This window comes from Mus caroli, chromosome X (genome assembly GCF_900094665.2).
Source record: "Mus caroli chromosome X, CAROLI_EIJ_v1.1, whole genome shotgun sequence".
In the NCBI taxonomy this organism is placed as follows: Eukaryota; Metazoa; Chordata; class Mammalia; order Rodentia; family Muridae; genus Mus; species Mus caroli.
The window spans coordinates 16933085-16954404 of record NC_034589.1 but is presented as its reverse complement, the minus strand read 5'-3'; the positions used below and the strand labels follow the sequence as shown (position 1 = coordinate 16954404).

General features: G+C 36.0%; 1 protein-coding gene across 3 annotated transcripts in view; it reads right to left on the bottom strand.

The window, feature by feature from the left end:
• Nucleotides 1–927: 927 nt before the first annotated feature.
• Wdr44 (WD repeat domain 44) overlaps nt 928–21320 on the bottom strand; it is a 112118-nt gene continuing 91725 nt past the window's right edge. For 2 of the 3 annotated variants that reach the window (XM_021152997.2, XM_021152999.1), the window contains 8 exons: nt 18928–19041; nt 11130–11252; nt 6670–6861; nt 6396–6497; nt 6076–6191; nt 4662–4789; nt 3218–3352; nt 928–2036 (listed from right to left, as the gene is read on the bottom strand). In XM_021152997.2, the coding sequence (XP_021008656.1) occupies nt 1942–2036; nt 3218–3352; nt 4662–4789; nt 6076–6191; nt 6396–6497; nt 6670–6861; nt 11130–11252; nt 18928–19041 (1005 nt within the window). In that variant the 3' untranslated portion in view covers nt 928–1941. The remainder of the gene's footprint in view (nt 2037–3217; nt 3353–4661; nt 4790–6075; nt 6192–6395; nt 6498–6669; nt 6862–11129; nt 11253–18927; nt 19042–21320) is intronic. The other variant, XM_029473407.1, reaches the window with a different exon arrangement.

Sequence of the window (21320 nt, the reverse complement as noted above, 5' to 3'; positions counted from 1 at the left end):
TATAGGTGTACACACCTTGCCCAGCTTCTTTGAACATGTCTTGATATTTCCTGTGCAAACATATTTTCTCATTTCTAATTTCAGTGTATTTACATAGTGACAACAATATCAGTTATTTTTAAGTAACTAGCTGAGCCTCTTTTGTAAGCAACTATATAACAGTTATCAGCAAACATTACTATGTCAATACCTTGATTATCTGCAGTTGAAATACCCACCAAGATAGAAGTACTCTGAAATAAGTCAGGCAAAGCCAGGTGCAATGGTGCACACCTTTAATCCCAGCAATTATGAGGCAGAGGCAGGAGGAACTCTAAGTTTGAAGCCAACCTGCTCTACTACTCTAGAGAGCTCCAGGATAATGAGTAAACAGACAGTCCTTATCTCAAAACAAACAAACAAACAAACAAACAAACAAGCAAAGTCAGCACTAAGCTGCCTCAGAGTTTCAGAGTTGAAGAGATCAAATTTAAAAAATTGAACTGGATCTATCACACAAACCTTAAGACTAAAACTCTACGATGAGTTAGAAAGACTGACATGACAGTTCAGTATACCATATAGAGTACAGGAGAGTGAGAGATCCAAGAGACATGAAAGAAAGGGGAGGCAGAGATGGAAAGGAGAGGTGGGCAAGGACAAGGAGGGGAGAAGAGAGCACTGTCTAAAGAAAGAAAGCAATGCAGGGGAAATCCAAGAGAGATAACAAGCAATCAAGTAGAAAGCCAAGAATGGTTAAGATCAAGGCCATGACAGCCTAACTAGGAATATGATGGTGACTCCTAAGGTCCTCACATCCTGGAGTGAAACGCAGAACGTGAGCATAGATGACAGTACTACTCACTATAGAATTAAACCCAGAAGCAGATCTAATGCATCATAACGTAGAGATTTTATATCTGTTTAAAGTCAAATTAAGACAGTAAGTTATTTTTCTTGCATCTTTTGATTTAATAATGTCATCTGAAAATAATTCACCTTTAACAAGTGTTGATGACCAACTTTAATGATACATATTTCAGTTTCAGAAACATATGCAAACCATCAACAACATTACCAGGGTTCCATTGTCCCAGATGTTATTTCATTGGTACATTATATTGGTATTTACAAAGCCTTTCAAATTCAACAACACAAAACAAAACAGCTTAATTTTTTTTAAAAACTACAATGCTTTAAAAAAATGTAAACAGTTCATTTTTACATTATTGTAAAAAAGAAGACTCACTCCTTAATGTGGCTTATTTTTAAGTGAGCAAAGCCCGGTGCTCATGGATAAAGAAAAGAATTCTTTACATAGAAACATTGTGCTCCAGTGTGGCAAAGAAAAAAATTATATATATATACACTTACAAAGTAAAGAATAAGTCCACAATTTAGATCACAAAAAAAATCTTGTCCCCAAATTGAGAAATTTATAAAAAACCATTTATACATGGTTATTGACCTATTGAAAACCTATATAACATTTTCAAAACAATAATTCAGTCAAAAGATACATTTCTTAAAAACGAAATTTTGTGCAAAAAAATTTTTTAGAACTAGAAACAAGACCACCTCACCCAGTAGGAGGCCAAAAGAGCCACCAAAATAATTTAACTTTGTTAGATTTAGTGCATGTAACCAAAAGCACGCACATGTGGTTAATATATTAATATCTTTTCATGCAGAAACCTGTGCATGTTTATAATTATATAACAAAACATAAACATAACAAAACATAAACTCTATGCTTGGCAATGTTAATCTAACCACATTCTTTTCTAGTCTATCAGTCTAGGAGTTCCTAGATCACTAACACTGCCTCTCAAAAAATATATATTATTTTTGAACAACTTTCAATAAAAGCTAAAAAGGGATGTTAGCCTGAAACACTATAATACTTTTCTCATTTCTGATACATAAACTTACTGATATGTTTATTTTAAATATAATTTCAAATTAAGATACAGTTTTCCTTTTGTTAATAAACACTTTGATTGCTCCAGTAAAATCAGCGGAAAGAAGAACTTCTGTGTTATCTGTCTTCACAATACCTGAAAAGCACAGAAAAAGCATATTAATAGTTGATTTTAAAGGACCAGGAAGACTGTTGCCGAAATTATACATTCTTATAAGTCTGTTTCTACCTTTGGGGGGTTGGATCCTCTCACAACCATCTGTTTTTGTTTGTTTATATTAATTTTTTAAGAATTCTTGGGGCTGGTGAGATGGCTCAGCAGGTAAGAGCACCCGACTGCTCTTCAAAAGGTCCTTAGTTCAAATCCCAGCAACCACATGGTGGCTCACAACCATCCTTAACAAGATCTGACTCCCTCTTCTGGTGTGTCTGAAGACAGCTACAGTGTACTTACATATAATAAATAAATAAATCTTTAAAAAAAAAAAAAGAATTCTTATATCCTATGGTACCTTTCTTCCTTATTAAAGCACATTTGCACTTAACTTCTTCTTAGATGTTCTTTTCCTGTCTTAGGAATCTTACAGGTCTTTGGACCCTTAATATCTAAGTTACTCAAAGTAGTATAGGCCTCTAAGTTATGCATTTCAATCTTAGGTTGGAGAATGTTACCAGCTGGCAATCTGTTTTTGGTTTCTAAGTGATTGATAATGCTGGCTTTACCACAGGCACTGAAACTGATGTGAAATGAGTACATACATTTGCTCTGTGAATGCTGACAGTCCTCTGCCTTATGGTCTGTATTGAAGATCTATGTAGCTACAATACATGGCCAAAATGCTTACATTTGTCAGCTGTGTAGAAGCATTTGACAAACAAATTCCATGTTAACTAACTTGATTATATAGAGAGTAAAAACTGTAGATGTAAGAAGCACTGATTACTTAGGAATAAAAGAATTTAAATTTTCACTGAAAAGTTGTAGAAAGTTGTATTTCCTTCTACCATATGGGTCCTGGGGATCAAACTCAGGCTTTAGGCATGGTAGCAGGGGCCTTTACTGGCTAAGCAATCATTCTCTCTTTAAAGAATGCTGTCTGTAGAAATAATGAATTTTCAATTTTCCAAAACTCCTAGATGAATTAAAATGTATAAAACTTATAAGAAATATGTCACTAGAATGTTCAGAAATGGGTATCTAACAACCCATTAGTATGTTGTACACAAGGAATATTTTTTACATGCATGAAAATCTTACCATAGGTAGGTAGGGAAAAAACAGAACAAACAAAATAAACAAATAAAACTGGCACCTACCAGTAGATGTGCTATCCAAAACTTCAGCATCTTCATATTTATCAATCCCTTCTAATTTTTCAGATTGCACATCCAAGGATAGCATCAAACTTGGGTTTGGAGCAAAGATGGCTGACGTAACAACTGCATTATGTGCTGGGAAAAATTTATTTCAAGATAACTGAGAAATTTTATACTAAGCATAAAGACAAAAAATGAGACTATTAAAAAGATCTTTTTAAATATATAAGTCTAATTTTAAACTCAGAAATATTTCCTAAAAAAACTATCTCATAGATTCTACTCTTCCATAACTTTTCAAATTTTAGGTCAGGATCAATTTTTCCTCGGTATAGGAAAATAAAACAGAAACAAAACACAACCAGTTATAATCGCTAAACTTCCAATATATCTGTGAAGATCAGGCTGTGCCTTGCTCTAAGATTTTCCCTGTCTTGTTCTGGGTGGCTGCGTATTACCAATCAGCATTTGGCTCCTTATTATTAAACCTACAAGAATAGCACCTATAAACTTCAACATATGATGACAATGGCTTATTAAAACTATATCAGGAAAAAAATAAAAACAGGCCTCAGAATTTTGTGAATACATCAAAAGGTGGGATACGGTTATCTGGTCCCTATAAAAAGACAGGACCTATCATTTTAATGATAAGGGAACTGCAACCTGACCATGTGGTTTATGTCAAAAACAGAGAACTCTCTATATCCCATAAGCTTCAGCAGAGCTTAGTCCCCTCTGCTTGAAGTGTCCCGCTTGAACTGCCTATTAGCTGTTTCTTCATCCTGCACTTTCACAGCTTGGCTATGGCTTTGCTCTCCTCAAGCTCCAGGAGCTCTTCTGCTGTGTTCCTTAATGTCTTATCTAACAGCCCCAGTGACTCTTTGCATCTATCTACTTCTGCCCCAGCGAGGCCTCTTTGAATTCTGTGACCTCTTTAACCTTTTAGTAGCTGCTTATAAGCTACTAATTACTGTTTCATGTATAGTGTATGATTTGAAACTCAATATTAGTAATTAACATTGGAACAAAAGAATCAGTGAGATGGCCCAGATGGTAAAGGTTCTTGTTACCCAAGCCTAGCAACCTAAGTTTGATCCCTGAAACCAATTTAAAGGAGGAAGGAGAGCACTGACTCCACACAGTTGTCCTCTGGCCTCCACACTTGCACAGCATCACACTACTCCCACACATGTAATGATTCTTAAAACTTGGGATAGAAGAAACTGTGTTGGCCAGCCACCTGCTATCAAAGGAAAACTGGGACTTCTTGGGAAACTGCAGCCAACAAACTGTCCTAACTTATGAATTTTTGTGAATCTATAAATTCTGACTATTAGAAAGACATAAATATGTCCATCTATGTTTCCGGCATAATGAGATCTCAACAAATCTCTACTCCTTTATAATAAGGCACATATATATGTAAACTGCATTTGCTTACCTTTAATACCTTCCCAGAAGTCATTACGATCTCTCCTGACTGAAGTAAACTTGCTTAGGTCATGGTAAGTACTCCAGATATAAACATATTTATCTTCTGAACCGCTAACGAGGTAAGTAAAGTCATGGCTGTATGTGAGCAGGACAGGTCAAAAAATAAACAGAAAAAAAAAATCAAGGTTTCCTTCTATCAGTGCTAATTTAAGACATCTACAGTAACACCTGAGTAAGATTGTTGAGAATTAAATCCTTATTCTGGATTCTGAATTTGCTTTGATACACAGCCAGGCTGTTTTGATGTTTGCTTACTGCTATACATTTGTTAGAACACTGTTATAATGAATATACTCTCTCTGGAGATAACCAGGATAATCTTTTCAGAAATAGGGGTGTTACCTATTGTTTACATTTTGGAGATTTTTAATGCTGAAGACCCAACCTAGAGCCTTATCATGCTAACCAAGGCTCTATTAGCCTTAGAATTTTCATCAAAGCCCTGGCAACTGTGATGTTGGTTAATCCATTCTAGAACTAGTGACTTAAAGGATAGCCGAAAAAAGCCAGTTGAATGGCTGAGTAATTACTGGGTACTTCAAGAAGAAAATAATGAATTTTTGAGAAGAGTTGAAAGAAGGATTAGAAAGAAGAAAAGCTAGGCATCTAATCCTACTTTGGGAGAATTTAGATCCCAAATTAAGAGTTCAAATAATGATAAGCAAAGGTGTAATGACATGGTGGAACAACAATATGAACTAACCAGTACCCCCGGAGCTCGTGTCTCTAGCTGCATATGAATCAGAAGATGGCCTGGTGGGCCATCAGTGGAAAGAGAGGCCCATTGGTAGTGCGAACTTTATATGCCTCAGTACAGGGCAACGCTGGAGCCAAGAAGTGGGAGTGGGTGGATGGGGGAATGGTGGGGAGGGTGGGGGGGACTTTTGGGATAGCACTGGAGATGTGAATGAAGAAAGTACCTAATAAAAAAAATAAATTAAAAAAAGGAAATGTAAATGAAGAAAATATCTAATAAAAATTGTTTTTGAAAAAAAAAATGTTTTCTTAGCTCCTACACCAAAGGGATCAAGACAATATGTGTGGTAGTGGTTGTGGGGTGGCATGTCTCTTAAAGGTTTGCACAAAAGTTCAAAAGCAAACATTCTGGAGGTAAAAATCTTCTAAGCATGTCTCTCACAACTATGATTCTAGGTCAATTATTTAATGTTCTGTGTTTTGTGTTATTTAATGTTCTTTATTTGTAAAACAGGGAGTTTTCTCACCTACCAGGTAGACAAAGTAAGCAATGTATGATGAAGATATTGTGTGATACCAGTTATAAAAATGTAAAGACTTAAGAACCTCATATAATAAAAAATGAGGAGTAGCATACTTTTGGGAATTTCTCAGTGCCAATTTACCTGAAACTCGCTTTGATCTGGCTGCTGCTATTGACATAACCCTTATACTTCATGGACAGTGATAGGTCTCTCAGATCATACAGTCTGATTCTGGAGTCATTTGAGGTTACCAGTATCTAAAAGTAAACCAAAAGCAAAGTTAAAAATATCACTTTTTAATATAAATTAAGCCATAACACCAAAAGGGTGTTATACACAAATCAAGTAAATATCAGAACTACAAACAGCAATATTACCCCCATTTTCTTCCCAGTTTTAAAACTAACTTTCAAAAATCCATACCAGTGTGGAGAGAGATGGTTTGGAATACTATATGGTACCTTATTTTCTCCAGGTAAAGGNTCAATGCCAGTAATTTTTCTTCCAACCTTGTTGCGTCCTCTAGTAGATCGTACATGTATTTGTGTATGGTATTTCAAATGCTAAAGCAAAATAATAAATTAAAAATACCAGAATTAGAAGAAACCTCAAAGATCATTTGTTCTGAGTCTCAGATATTAGCATTTTTGCCCGATTTTACAGATAAAGCAATTAAAGTCTCCAGATGGTATAAATAGGATATAAATAACTTTTATAAAACCAAAAGGGTCTTACCTCTGTATCATAGAAAATACATCTACCATCATATGTCCCAATTACTGCATATTTGCCATTCTGACAAAAATTGGCAGCTGTGATCAACTTTGTCTGACCATCAACTTCATTCCATAAAGCCACCTTTTTGTCAGGTATGTTCCATAGGCGGAGTTTTCCATCCAACGATCCACTGAGAAAATATCTGTCATCCTAAAAGGTGGTAAGAAAATGCTTTTATTGTCACATCAGGGAAAATTTAGCTAATTAACACACCAAGTGATTAAAACCAATGTTCTACAAGGAAATCTTATTCGAAAAGTCTTTGTTGCTGTTATTTTCTTTTCATTTTGAAGGCTGCATACCAGGGAGTCAAGTCATGGCCTCACACATGAAAGTGAGCTCTCTCAGTAAGATACATTTGCATGCAGCCACAACATTTTAGTCTTTCAGCTAGCATCATTTTGTGTACTAAAAATTACAACAATTACACATGCCAGCTTTCATGTTAGAAAAATAGACATTAAACTATTTCATCATATTTTCAAACTGATTTTCCAAGATACAAATGTTAATATAATTGTTTTATTAAGCATCACATGAAATAATGTCTATAATAAATTAAGTTTAAGAAAATTTGGAGTGTAAAAACTTAAAAACAGGATTCTCAGTTGATCTGTATTTTGAATCTCTAAAAGGGAGATAGAGTGGGTGGCAACTTTTTAATTTCCTTCCTTAACTTTCCTTAATACCCTAAACTTTTTAGGGGTATGCTTTTGTTTCCATGGCATGTGTAACACAGGGATACAAGGCTAACACCAGTCACAGTGTACTGAACCTGCTTTTTAGGAACTCTGACACTGAATTGCAGACCAAGAGCTCTGTGTCTTGAGGAACTGCTCCCATGCTGGGCATACTGCAAAGTCAGCAGAGTTTCTTGATTGCCATAGTCTGGTTTACAGAAGGATTCTACCATGTAAATAGAAGTGCTCCAATATACAGACATAACATTGATTGCTCATCCAACAGCAATGACTGTCAATAGAGTCAAGGTTGAAAAATCCTCTGCAGAGTAAACTAGTCTTAACAGTCAGCTGGGTTAACGTGATCAATTAGTCTTAACTAATTAAACTTAATTAAATTAAGTTTAATTAAATTTAATTAAATTAGTTTTAACACTCAGTTGGTAATGTGATGGATGCATAGTAGGGGATGGGGGGAGAACTCAGTTGGTAAAGTGTGAGGACTTGACTTTGGATCCCCAGCACCCACGTATATGATAATGGCACACATGTGTAACTTTAATACTGTGGCAGAGATAGCAAGATCCCTAAAACAACCTGGCCAACCAGTCTAGCAAAATTGCTGAGCTGCAGGTTCAGTGAGAAACCTAGTCTCAAAAACTAAGGTGAGAGGGTACACATACATATTATAGCCACCACTCACATAAACACAAGGATTACATGTTAAAAATCAGGATTCTTTCTTCATATAAGAAATTTTTTTCAATCAGTACTGAAGCCTTTTATTGATAATATATATTATGTGATGGACAATTTTGATGCTATGGTTTAGTAAATTATACTTAGCAACTATGAGAAAAGATGAATAAGTGAAAAGTATTTTATTTTGGACTTCAGATTTTAAATTTTATTTAAATATCAGCTTGTGTCTCCAATCTACCTATCAATTTAAGTAATTCAGTTTTTTTTTTCTTTTAGTTTCTTTACAACTTTGTTACTTTCTTTCCAGGTAATACTGTACTGTAGTAGAATCACATTATCTAGTAAATGTTGACATGGCTCTCTCCTTCCCCAGTCCCTGGAAAAACCTCCTCACACCAGTGGAGGTTTTTGAACTATAGTTTTAGGTTTTCAAAGAAAATTATAAAAAATAATTGACTGGACAGAGACCTCAATAATATACTATATAGAAGACTATTACAAGCTAGTGTTTCCTTTCTCTACTGCTACTTCAGTGGGTGGAGAGATTTCTGTCAGTTAGTGCTATGACTAAGTTCCATCCTTCTTTATCTTTAACGGAAAGGATAAACACCCTATTTAGAAAGAACAGTCTACTAGCTTGATGGTCAAAACTAATAAGGTACAAACACAGATTATACATTTTAATTATTAAGTCTTCTTAAGTCTTTTAAGAGCTTAGAATTATTACTACCTATATTATATAGGCTTGACAGGGGATAGCTACAATATTGAGGGGAAAAGTTAGATATTTCTCCTAATTTGAGGGAAGAAAAAAAGGAATGCATAAATGACTGAATGTTGCACTAAAAAAGATAATGGGTATTAAACACACAGGGATGGACAATCTGACTGGAAAGGTAGTCATTCATCAGACTATGAGAGAGAAAGTCAATTTAGACCCAGCTCAAGTCCTCCACTTATTTTAATCTGGCAGTAATGGTGGCATCAATGAATATTTTTCCTTGTGCATCCATTTGCAGAAAAACAAAACTAACTGAGATTTAAACATTTATGGCTCTATACCATAAAGGTATAAGAGATCTATAATTTCGTGTATTTTCACCTTTTGATGAAATTAAATTAATTGCTGTTTGTTTTATTTGCTTCAAGACCAAGTTTCATTATATAGTCCATATTAGTCTGAAACTTGCAACGTAGACCAGTCAGGCCTCATATTCATAATCATGCTGCCTCAACCTAATGATTGCTGGAATTCCAAGCAAGTATTATCAAACCCAGTGAAGTACTTTGTTTCGAAGGGTAGATACTACAGGATTGAAGAATGAATAAAAAGGATCAACAGTGTGAGTTAGGATCAGCAACACATGTATGCTGCCTTAACTACCCAAAAGGCTGAGGCGAGATGATCACTTGAAACCAAGATTTTGATGTGAGCCAGAGCAATAGAGTCCTGATCTCAAAGAAAACAATAAACAAACAATAAGATTAAGGTTACTAAGAAGCTGGGGAGATGGCTTGTTTGGGTAAAATGCTTGCTACCAAAGCAGGAGGACCTGAGTTCTGATCCCCAGGACCTATATAAATACTGGGTGTGGCAGCTCAAATCTGTAACCGAGTTCTGGGCCAGTGGACAAAACAAGGGGATTTTGGAGAGCTTGCTGGCTAGCAAGTCTAGCCAGAAGAGTGACGTCCAGGTTCAGTGAGCAAGACTCACAAAAAATAAGGTAGAAAGCTTAGAGACCTGGCAGCAGTTAGGACCACTGGCAGCTCTATCAGAGGACAAAGATTTAATTATCAGCATACACATCATGGATCACTAGCATCTATAACTCCAGATCCAAAGGACCTGACACCCTCTCTGGCTTTGGACATTATCAGGCACACATATGGTACACAGATATACATGCAAAATTCCCATATACATAAAATTATAAAACTTTCATTAGTTATTAAAAATAAGCTAGAGTATGATAGAGGAAGATAACCCAATGTTGATTATAGCTTCCACAAGTAAACACATTGCAAATATACCTCCATGTGCATATATATGCATACAACCAAACATACATACACATATGCACAAAATAATCATACTAACAAAGTATGATTAATTTGGGATACCATATAGTGAAATTTGGTTTTTACTCATTTCAGTCTTTTGGACTCTCCTTCCTCAACCTTTCCTTTCCCCAGTTCTTACCTATGTATGCACCTTTACTCTCTTACACCTACCACTTCCTCCTTTTAGAGACCATGTCTTGCCTTGCAGTCCAGCCTATCCTCAAACTAGTGAGCCTTCTGACTTAGTTTCAAGAGAGCTGAGATTATAGGCATGCAGTACCATATTTAGCTGCTATTTTCCTCTCTCCAATATCTCTCACCTTTAGTAGTATGATTTATTTATATTTCATGTGTTATTAAGGATTTGGGATAACTTTTTACTACATTTACAGCATAATCCTACACATGTAATGCAAATTATGAGAATATTTCTTGTTCAATCACTGAATGGTGGGTTGACAGGGTCTTCTATACCCTATACTGGCCTCAAATTCATTTTGTTGTCAAGAGTGACCTTAAACTTCCGATTCTTTAATTACTACCTTCCTAGAACTGTGAATACAGCCATATGTTACCAAAACCAGTTTTTGTAATTCTTACAATTGAACCCAAGACTTCCTTTTTGTTAAGTAATTATTCTCCTAAGCTACACTCTCAGCCCCTTTCCCATATTTTGAAACAGGCTTTCTCAAGGTAGTCCTGGATCTTTTAAACTTCCTATATTGACTAGGCTGGCTTCACACTCAGAGAGCCACATGCCTCAGCCTCCTGAGTACAGAGAATAAATGCTTGTGCTACAACATCCAGTCCTTTTTCCCATTTTTAAAGAAAAATGGAATACTAATTTAAGTTGTTCTTAATTATGTGGCTACTAAAGTTCTTTTTTTTATCCTATAGTTTCAACTGTTCTTCACAGAAATCAAGTTCCTTCGTCTCCCTTTTAGCATAACAAAGAGTGGATAACTGGTTACTTACTCTTGGATGGAAAGCGATGGCAGTGACAAAATCTATATGTTGAAAACAGCAAAGGCATTCTCTTCTAGAAATGTGCCATAACCTGACTGTTTTATCCATAGAAGAAGAGAGCAGAAAGTAGTTCTATGGAGAAAATGATATCAGTTACTTTATTACTGTATATATGAAAACATATAGATGGAACAACAATATGAACTAACCAGTATCCCCCGGAGCTCGTGTCTCTACCTGCATATGAATCAGAAGATGGCCTAGTCGGCCATCAGTGGAAAGAGAGGCCCATTGGTCTTACAAACTTTATATGCCACAGTACAGGGGAACGCCAGGGCCAAGAAGTGGGAGTGGGTGGGGGAGGGTATGGGGGACTTTTGGGATAGCATTGGAAATGTAAATGAAGAAAATGCCTAATAATAATAATAATAATAATAATAAAAGAAAACATGACTCACACAATAAAATTGAACTAGGCTTAAAATTATTTTGCAGTTTTCAGTTTTATATATGTTATTGTGATATGAAGTCTCAAAAAGAACATGGCTATTTCAATTCATTTGAAATAATCATTTTTTCAAATTATTATCTTATTTATTTCACTGACTCTAAGACACTTTAGCATTACTTGCTGCATACTATGAATCTTACAATGTATGATAGAAAATGTCAGGCACTAGCAGAGGATTAAGAAGTATCTTAGGTATATAACCTGTATATATTTAAGCTTAACCATGAATGTATGATATTAACTTGATTATTTAAGTTTAGTTATTTTTTACAGTTAAAACACTGGTGAATTCTATGGATCCTAATATCTTCTAAAAGATTACTCTGTGATACAGCATAGAAATAAAAAGTTATTGTGCTCCTGTCAGATTCTAGGCAAGAAAGTTAGAGAATAGGAAATATCAAATTTCCCAGAATACATCACAGAGCTTTCTGAGCTAGAAGAGTTAGCATAACTGATTTAGGAATTGTATTTGCCCAATCATCCTGAAACCAAACATCTACCCATCAAAGCTTCTGGTTAGCAAAGTCTCAATAACTTCTAAACCTCAAATATTTAAAGGGAGAACTATATATTACACTGAATGAGGAAAGTCAAAGGGACTCTAGAATTTTTTTCTAAACATGACAAATCAAGGTTGTAGTAACACTTATTGAGTATATACAATTTGCTAAAGGTTTTGTTCTTAGCACTATACACAATTCTGTGAAGTAAACATACTATTATCTTCCTTTTTGACAAATGATAATATTGAGGCTTAGAACATTTAAATAAGATTACACAGCCTGTCAGTGGTAGAGCTAGGGTTCAAGAGCAGGTGGTCTGACTCTAGGCTCGAACCATGTTTTGCAGAGTACAGAAAAGCACTAAAATGCTTTGTCATGTGCACAGACTAATTAAGAACACTTAATCATTATCTGTGTGGCAGCTCATAGCTGTAATCTTTGGGATGTGGAGGCAGGAGAATCAGGAGTTCAAAGGCATCCTTAGCTACATAGTAAGTTTTAGGATACCCTGTCTACAAGAGACCCTATTTGCGAAATCATAAAAAAGCCAAAAAGACTTATTGCAAATAGTGATTTAGCTATGTAACTGTATGAGCTATTTTACAAAACACGCTTAAAATACCTATTTTTTAAACACATATTATACCTTATTATTAAAATATAGAGTTTTGGAGCCACACATGGTACCTAATAATTTTAATCTTATCATCTGTGATGCAAAGGGTATAACATTGTAAGGTTGAGACCATTGTGTTACAAGTTTTGATTCTGCTTTGTAAAAGAAATAATAATCTGGTTGTTAGGGTTAATAGATCAGTGGTAAAAAACTTGTAAGGCTCTAGGTTTGACTGCCATTATCAGGAAATAAAGAGGAGAAAAAGAGGGACAGAATTTGGAAGCATTTTACTAGACACTGAGAGAAATATAATCATTATTTTTATTTTCAGAGATTACCCCATTCCAGAAAAGTTTTAATGAGCATATAAAATTTATACCATAATTTCCCATTGATTAGTGGCATTAAACCTATGGCCCAATGCTCTTTAATACTGCCCTTCTTTAGAGCAGAGGTGTATAGCTCAGTAGCAGAGGTACCACTCAAATAAGTCAACCAACCAACCAAAGAAGCTCAATAAAATAAAATTTGGCTTTATTCAGTGCTTGCTTCAAGCATATGAAATATGAATATATTATTTTTTTATTATTAGATATTTTCCTCATTTACATTTCAAATGCTATCCTGAAAGTTGCCTATATCCTCCCCCTGCCCTGCTCCCCAACCCACCCACTATCGCTTCCTGGCCCTGTCATTCCGCTGTACTGGGGCATATGATGATTATATTCTTAAAGTATAAAGTGCTAAAGACATGTTCAATTCTATTTTACTATGCCAAGAGTTTTTGTTCAATACATTTTTACTAAATGAAATTAATTTCTTTAATTTTTTTATGTGAATGGGTGTTTTGTCTGCATATATGTCTGTGTATGAAAAGCATATGTGGTGCCTATAGAGGTGAGAAGAGGGTGCTGGATCCCCTGGAATTATAACATATATTTGTGAGGCATCATGTGGGTGCTAGGAATTGAATCTAGGTCCTTGGGAAGAGCACCAGTGCTATTAACTGCTGAGCCATTTCTCCAGTCCTGAAATAATTTCTTAAACTAAGCATTGAACTTTCGAGTCACATAAAGTATATTCAAACTGAAGTTCTGTATATAACTAGTTTTATAATCCCTAGATGGATCAGGGAAGTCAGACCTCTCATCTGTACAATGAAAGAACCATTACTAAATGAAACTTTTACTGTATGATGTAATTCTGTGTTAGCTGCCTAAAACAAGTACTTAGAAATTTGAAAGCTCACTACAAACAGATTCTGATGGACACTGAAGAGAAATAACAGTAAAATAAGTCTTGATCCCTATCCTATCCTTCAGTGGTTTACAATCTTCTTGAAACTATGATCTACAAATCTTGGGTGGCTTGAATAATAATGGAACCTATAGGTTCAAATATTTGAATTCTTGGTCCAGAATTGGTGAAATTGTTTAGGAAGGATTAGGAGGTGTGGCTTTGTTGAAAAAGTTATGTCACTGAGGAGAGGAGTATCAGGTTTCAAAAGCTCATTCCATTCCCAAGTCTCTTGTCTCTATTCCTGAACTCATTCTCTGAAACTATAAGCAAGACCACAATTAAATGCTTTATTTTTTAACTTTCCTTGGTTATAGTGTTTCTTCACAACAACAGGAAAGTAATTAATACAGTAGAAGTTAGGATTTTCCCAGGAAAAAGCACACCAATAACAATAGTTATCCAATAACAAGTAGTACGCACAGAAAGCATAGCATACAAGTAAAATTATATTGAGCTGACTGTATTTATGTATTTAGGAGAGCATATGGCGCGTGTGCACGTGCACACACACTCACACAAACACACATACACATATTAATGTGAATAACATCCACAAAAATTTCAAAGCATTATATTCTTGGTTTTTTTAAATTTAATTTTTATGACTAGTATGCATAATATAAAGAATCAGGAAGTCCCAGCTTACAAACTATCACCAATCATAAGACAAATATATAGACTGATACGAAATATACTTTTGTGACTTACAAAATTTGTAAAGAGTACAGGAAAGGAAGAATTTATGATTTCTTAAATCTTTGCAATGTATCCATTGTGAAATTTTATGTGCTAGCTCTTATAGGGTGATGAACTATTATTATGACATGGGAATTGGATAGAGAATACTGGTCTGAAGACATGAGACTGCGAATTGTCCTTCCCACTCCTTAGCTAGATGCAAGTCAGCATGTTCCTTAATGCATATAAATCTTCTTTTTCAACTCCTTGATGAATATTAGGAACTTCACATGTTTTGATTGAACAGCTGAACACAAAGAACACATGTAAAATACTTAAACTTGCTGTCCTCAGTACCTGCCACATTCATAGATCATGTTTTTATTTCTTTATTTTTAACTGCGTGTGTGTGTGTGTGTGTGTGTGTGTGTGTGTGTGTGTGTGTGTGTGTCTTGTGGGTATTTTTGCCTGCGGAGAAAAGAGGTACCCCTTTGGAGCTAAAGTCATAGGCAACTGTAAACTGTCCTATGCAGATGTCGGAAACCAGCCCTACTCACAGATAATGTTAGTTGAACATTTAATGTGTGATAAGTAGATGCATTTTAAAAATAATTTATTTTATGTGTAGGAATATTTTGCTGGTATGAATGTATGAGCACTGCATGCCTACCTGGTACCCATGGAGGCAAGAAGAGCCTGTTGAATCCCCTGAAACTGTAAGAACAAATGGTTGTGAGGCACCATGTGGTGATGGGAATGCAGGTCCTCTGCAAAAGCAGCAAATGCTCTTAACTGCTGAGGCATCTCTCTAGCCCTAGGTAAGTGCTTTGTACTCACTCAGTCTTTCCTTCTAACTCTACAAAGATGCTACTTTTGCTATGCCTATTTTGCAGGTTAGGTATGGTATAGTTAAGAAAGGTAGCCAAAGGTTCCTCAGAAAATTGGATATAGTACTGCCGGAAGATCCAGCAATACCATTCCTGGGCAGATACCCAGAAGATGCTCCAACATGTAATAAGGACACATGCTCCACTATGTTCATAGCAGTCTTATTTATAATAGCCAGAACTGGAAAGAACCAAGATGTCCCTCAACAGAGGAATGGAATACAGAAAATGTGGTATATTTATACAATGGAGTACGACATAGCTATTAAAAACGACTTCATGAAATTCATAGACGAATGGATGGAACTAGAAAATATCATCCTGAGTGAGGTAACCCAGTCACAAAAGAACACACATGGTATGTACTCAGTGATAAGTGGATACTAGCACAGAAGCTTGGAATACCCAAGATACAATTCGGAAAGCACAAAAAACTCAAGGAGAAGGAAGACCAAAGTGTGAATACTTCAGTCCTTCTTAGAGGGGGAACAAAATACCCATGGACAGAGTTACAAAGACAAAGTGTGAAGCAGAGACTGGAGGAATGACCATGACTGCCCCACCTGGGGATCCATCCCATATACAACCACCAAACTTTTTTGGATGCTAACAAGAGCCTGATGACAGGAGCCTGATACAGCTGTCTCCTGAGAGGCTCTTCCAGTGCCTGACACATACAGAAGTGGATGCTCACAGCCATCCATTGGACTGAGGGCAGGGTCCCCAATGAAGGAGCTAGAGAAAGTACTCAAGGATCTGAAGGTTTTGCAGGCCCATAGGAGGAACAACAATATGAACTAACTAGTACCCCCCAGAGCTCCCTGGGACTAAACCACTAATCAAAGAAAACACATGGTGGGACTCATAGCTCTAGCTGCATATGTAGCAGAGGATGGCCTAGTTGGTCATCAATGGGAGGAGAGGCCCTTGGTCCTGTGAAGGTTCTATGCCCCAGTATAAGGGAATGCCAGGGCCAGGAAGTGGGAGTAGGTGGGTTGGGGAGTGGGGGTGGGGGCAGGGGATGGAGGATTTTGGAGGGGAAACTAGGAAAGGAGATAACATTTGAAATGCAAATAAAGAAAATATCTAATAATAATAATAATAATAATAATAATAATAATAAAAAGGAAGGTGGCCAAAGATCCCAGAACTTTAAGGAGCAAAGGAGATAGAATATGAATCCTAGGTATCTGAACCCAGAGTTGTGCTCTTAGCTAGGTGGATAAGTAAATAATAGATATGTTTTAGGTGAATATGGAATACAAACTACCTAGCAGGCAGATGTGTATAGGGTCTCAGTTTATTATTTTATTTTAATTAAAATAAAATTACATCACTTCCCCTGTTACTTTTCTCTCTCCAAACCCTCCCATGTTCTTTCCCTCTAACTCTCCTATGTCCTGTCTTACTCTCTAGAGTTGATGGTCTCATTTCATTGACTATTTTTTATCACACACACACACACACACACACACACACACACACACACACCCTCCTGAGTCTGTTTAGTTTTGTACCAAAATGAAATTAGTTAAGAGAAATAAGTTTTAATATTCCACATTACAGGATGGAATCTGTAATTTAAAGTACTAGAAAAGAGGAGTCTGAAGGTACCAAATACAAAATGGTAAATCTCCAAGGAGGTAGATGTCAATTACCTGATTATTTTTATCATTACATATTATATATACAAGTTTGAATTATCATGGTAGACTTCATTAATATGTATAATTTTCATGTGTCAACTAAAACATAAAAACTTTTAGACATAGAACTCTTTATTTATATGAAAAAGGTCCTTGGGCCTGGGAGATGGCTCAGAGGGCAAAGGCAATTGCTCTTTAGCCTGACCGCTTGAGTACAATCACTGGGTGTGTTTAACGGAGAGGGAGAGGGAGAGGGAGAGGGAGAGGGAGAGGGAGAGGAAAACTTCACAGTTTTTCAAAAAAAGGGTCTCTTTTCCTGACTGTGTTCATGCATGTGCTTATACACATGTCTGTTCATGTATGTGGAAGTCAGAGGACAATCATAGGTGTTGCTCCTCAAGTGCTAGTTATTTTATTAGACTAAAACTTTTACTGGTCTAGAACTTTCTGAGCACGCTTGGTTGGCTTACCAGAGTCTCATGGGTCTACATGTCTCTTTCCATCCAATGCAGGCATTATAAATATGTGCCATTCCACCTAGCTTTTTTTCTTTTTATGTTAGTTTTTGGCATCAAACTCAGTTCTTAAAGGTTATCTAAGATATGTGGTTTAAAAATCAGACTACCAGAGAGAAATAGAAAGATACAGAGAGAAAAATATTGTGACAGATAGGTTATATAAAACACCCAGAACATCTAAGGAGAGCGAGCAATTCACAAATGGACTGATTCCAAGTTGATGCATAGTAGGAAATGTTGATGGAAACCTATAATCCTAGTACGTGGCAGACAGAAGTAGAGGCAGAGGCAGAAAGGCGACAGTGAGTATGACATCAACCTGGGTCACAAAGTGAATGTCAGCCCACCCTCAGCTACAGAGACTCATTCTCAATGAAACAAGCAACAAACAAGCCAACAAGGAGAGCTCAGGTGTATCAATTTAGTATGCCAAAATATGCCATTAATATCTCTGTGCTATATAAAGTTTTTCTGATATAATTAAAACATATGGGTACCACTTGTATCCCAGCTATTAATGCCTAGTTAATACAAGTTCATTTTTCTCAAGTCAAGTTATTTAAATATTATTTTCTTTCTTAAATTTTAACTATATTTTAGATTTTGATTACTGATATAAGTTTAAGGGATCAAGAAAAAATTCTAAGGTGATTTGTTTCTAAACATCTTATTTAAAATTTGAAGCATCTTACATTTTTAGAAAACTATTAAGGTATTCATTGACAAAATTGTCCCTTTACTTTTGATATAATATTGATCTATGGGAAAATACTTCAAAAAATAAATTGTTAATGAAACAGGAACAATTGCAAAAAGGTAGCAAGATAGCCTAAAAGCAAGCTTAAAGATAGACCAGACTTAATCTTTGTAGGTAAAGTCACACTCATTTTGTTATGCATCATTACTTTCTGAAAAATCACTGCATATAAAAAGCAAATAGCAAGTAATACAAAGATAGATCTAATTTGTTAAGCAATGCCCACACTTAAAATTACTCTTTTAGAACTTCGAGCAGCTCGTAAGTAACTTTCACAAAGTAGACAGCTGACACTTACTAGTGTGATGACAATTATACAAGTAAGACATTTAAAAATACTAATGTCAAAGTCATATGGATTAATGCCTAATTCAAATAATAATTCTTACTTTAGACCATGAAAGATCAAGGAGATCAGCAGTATGTCCTTTATATTTGCAAAAGGGCCGCTGCCGAAACGGTGCATTTTTGTCATCTGGGTCTTCGTCAGTTCCACTACATACCTAGTTAGACACAAAACAAACTTTAAACCTCGGATGAAATGCTATCAGAACAAGAACTTCAGACTTTCCCAACCACCCGTTCTCTTATAAATTTGTATGATGCCCAACTGGAATCTCATGCCACCTAAAGCATACTTCACTGTTTACGCTGCTTTATTACTTACCACCTTCTTTTCTCTCCATTCAATGACAAACTAGAATCATTTCTGAGGCAATATACCCTGCCATACTCATTTCCATGTCCTTCTTTGTCCTTTTCTTAGCTTCTGTTTCTTCAGAAGTAGATCTAGCTTAAGGGGGTGAGTCATGACTGGGCTAAACTAATTTAAGATTAGCTCATTCCATTTCCCAAGGATCACTAAGTTAGCCATAGGGTGTGTTCAAGGGAGCTCACTTAAAGAGACTTTCCCATTTTTTTGTCTTTCAACATCTCCATGTGATTAAGACACTAGCTGCCTTCTTGGGACCATAAGGTATGGAAGGACCCAAGAAAAACTAGAGTAGAAGGGAGAAAGTTGATGGAACTCTGTTTTCCCTGGTGACACTACTGAGCTAACTAACCCTGAGAAGCCTTACCTCTTGACTCACTTCATTATTTAAGCCATTTTAAAGATAGATTTCTGTTACTTTACAGAAGTAGGTAGAAAATAATGCCATATATGCATGCCAGAGTTGGTTATTGCATGATATGTGTATTTATCATCAGAATGAATCCTAGCTAGGAAATCTTTGAAATAGTCATTAATACTATGAATATAAATACATTAAGAAAAAAATCCTCCAAGTCCAAGAAGTTAAAATGACATAGTAGAAGGTCTCACAGCTACCTGTGAACCAGAGAATTAATGGAGAATATAAGTTATCTAACTTGTAAGTCCGATTTAGATCAGCTGCTTCAGAGCAGTTCCAGCTAGGCCTATATGTTTAGGGAAGAGTGGTTAGGATAAAGATAGAGATAAAAGTTCATGGAAATATAAAATGATATTAGGGTAAACAGGTATTTTTGAGACCACCTCACAAGATCTTACACACATGTAGATCAAGATTCTAGGTGGTATAAGGCCATGGAGAACCAATACAGAATTCTGAAAAGGACAAAGTAACAAGCTCTGATTGGAGCTTTAGAGAAACTGTGAACAATGTTAAAGACTGTTTGGATGGAACAAGTGGTGGCAGAAATAATAATAAGTTTAAAAATGCAGGTTTGACTTCGGAAACAGGGCTTCGAAGATCTGAGCTGGGTTTGACCTGAGAGTCTCCTCCCTGAGGACTGGCTTTCATAGTTTAGGAAAGTGCTATCCAAGCTACCAAAGAAGCAAGCAATCAACATGTTTACCCAGCTTTGAAGCCTATGAACCACAATAAGCAGTATGGGATATCCCTAAGACTGTAACAGTGGCATTAATATCTTGGCAGTAATCAACAACTGTAACCAGATTTAAGGACAAGAGGAAACTCATGCCTGGTATTAGAAACCTAGCCAATTACCCATCGCTAGTGAGATTATGGATCTTAGAAGAGGACATCCTATGGTCAACAACAGAACCTACTACTACTAAACCAGTATCCACAGATAAGTATAGCTCCCCAGTCCTCACCAAAGAATCTTCTACTTGCAACAAGTGGAGACCATTACAGAAAATTACAACTGATCAAAATAAACTGATCATAGGGTGCCTAGCCCCATTAGCTATATTTAAAACATAACTCCTACACCTAAGACTTAGGGACATTATGTCTTTTGGTTGTGAGTCTAGCCTTTAACATCTCAGCCATCTATCCTGAAATAAATGTTAGTTGTCAAAACAAAAATGATCCTTGGGAATCTCTACTTAAAAATAAATTTAAAAATGTTATCATAAAAAAAAAAAGATGTAAGGAACATGGGGGAAATAGCAGAAAGATTTTAAGAGCCAGAGGACCAAGATATTTGCTGCGGGATTGTATTGCCTAGAAATGACAGAGATGCTTCAATCTATGATACCACTACTATAGGGCTGCTGACATAAGACTGGAACAAAGACAACACCAAAAAACCTACAATGAGGAAGGAGGAAATGTCATGGGACCCTACCCTAGGACAAACAACTATAGACAACTAATAATGCTTAGAGAAGGAAAAATAGTCTTTCCCCATTGATAAGCCTTTCTAACTGCTTGTACAATATCAAGTGCTCAACCCTGAATTCATGTACACATAAACAACACTAACCATTCACAGCAGGTTATATTAATATTTATACCTCTCTCCCTCCCTTCACCCCTCTCTCTCTCTCTCT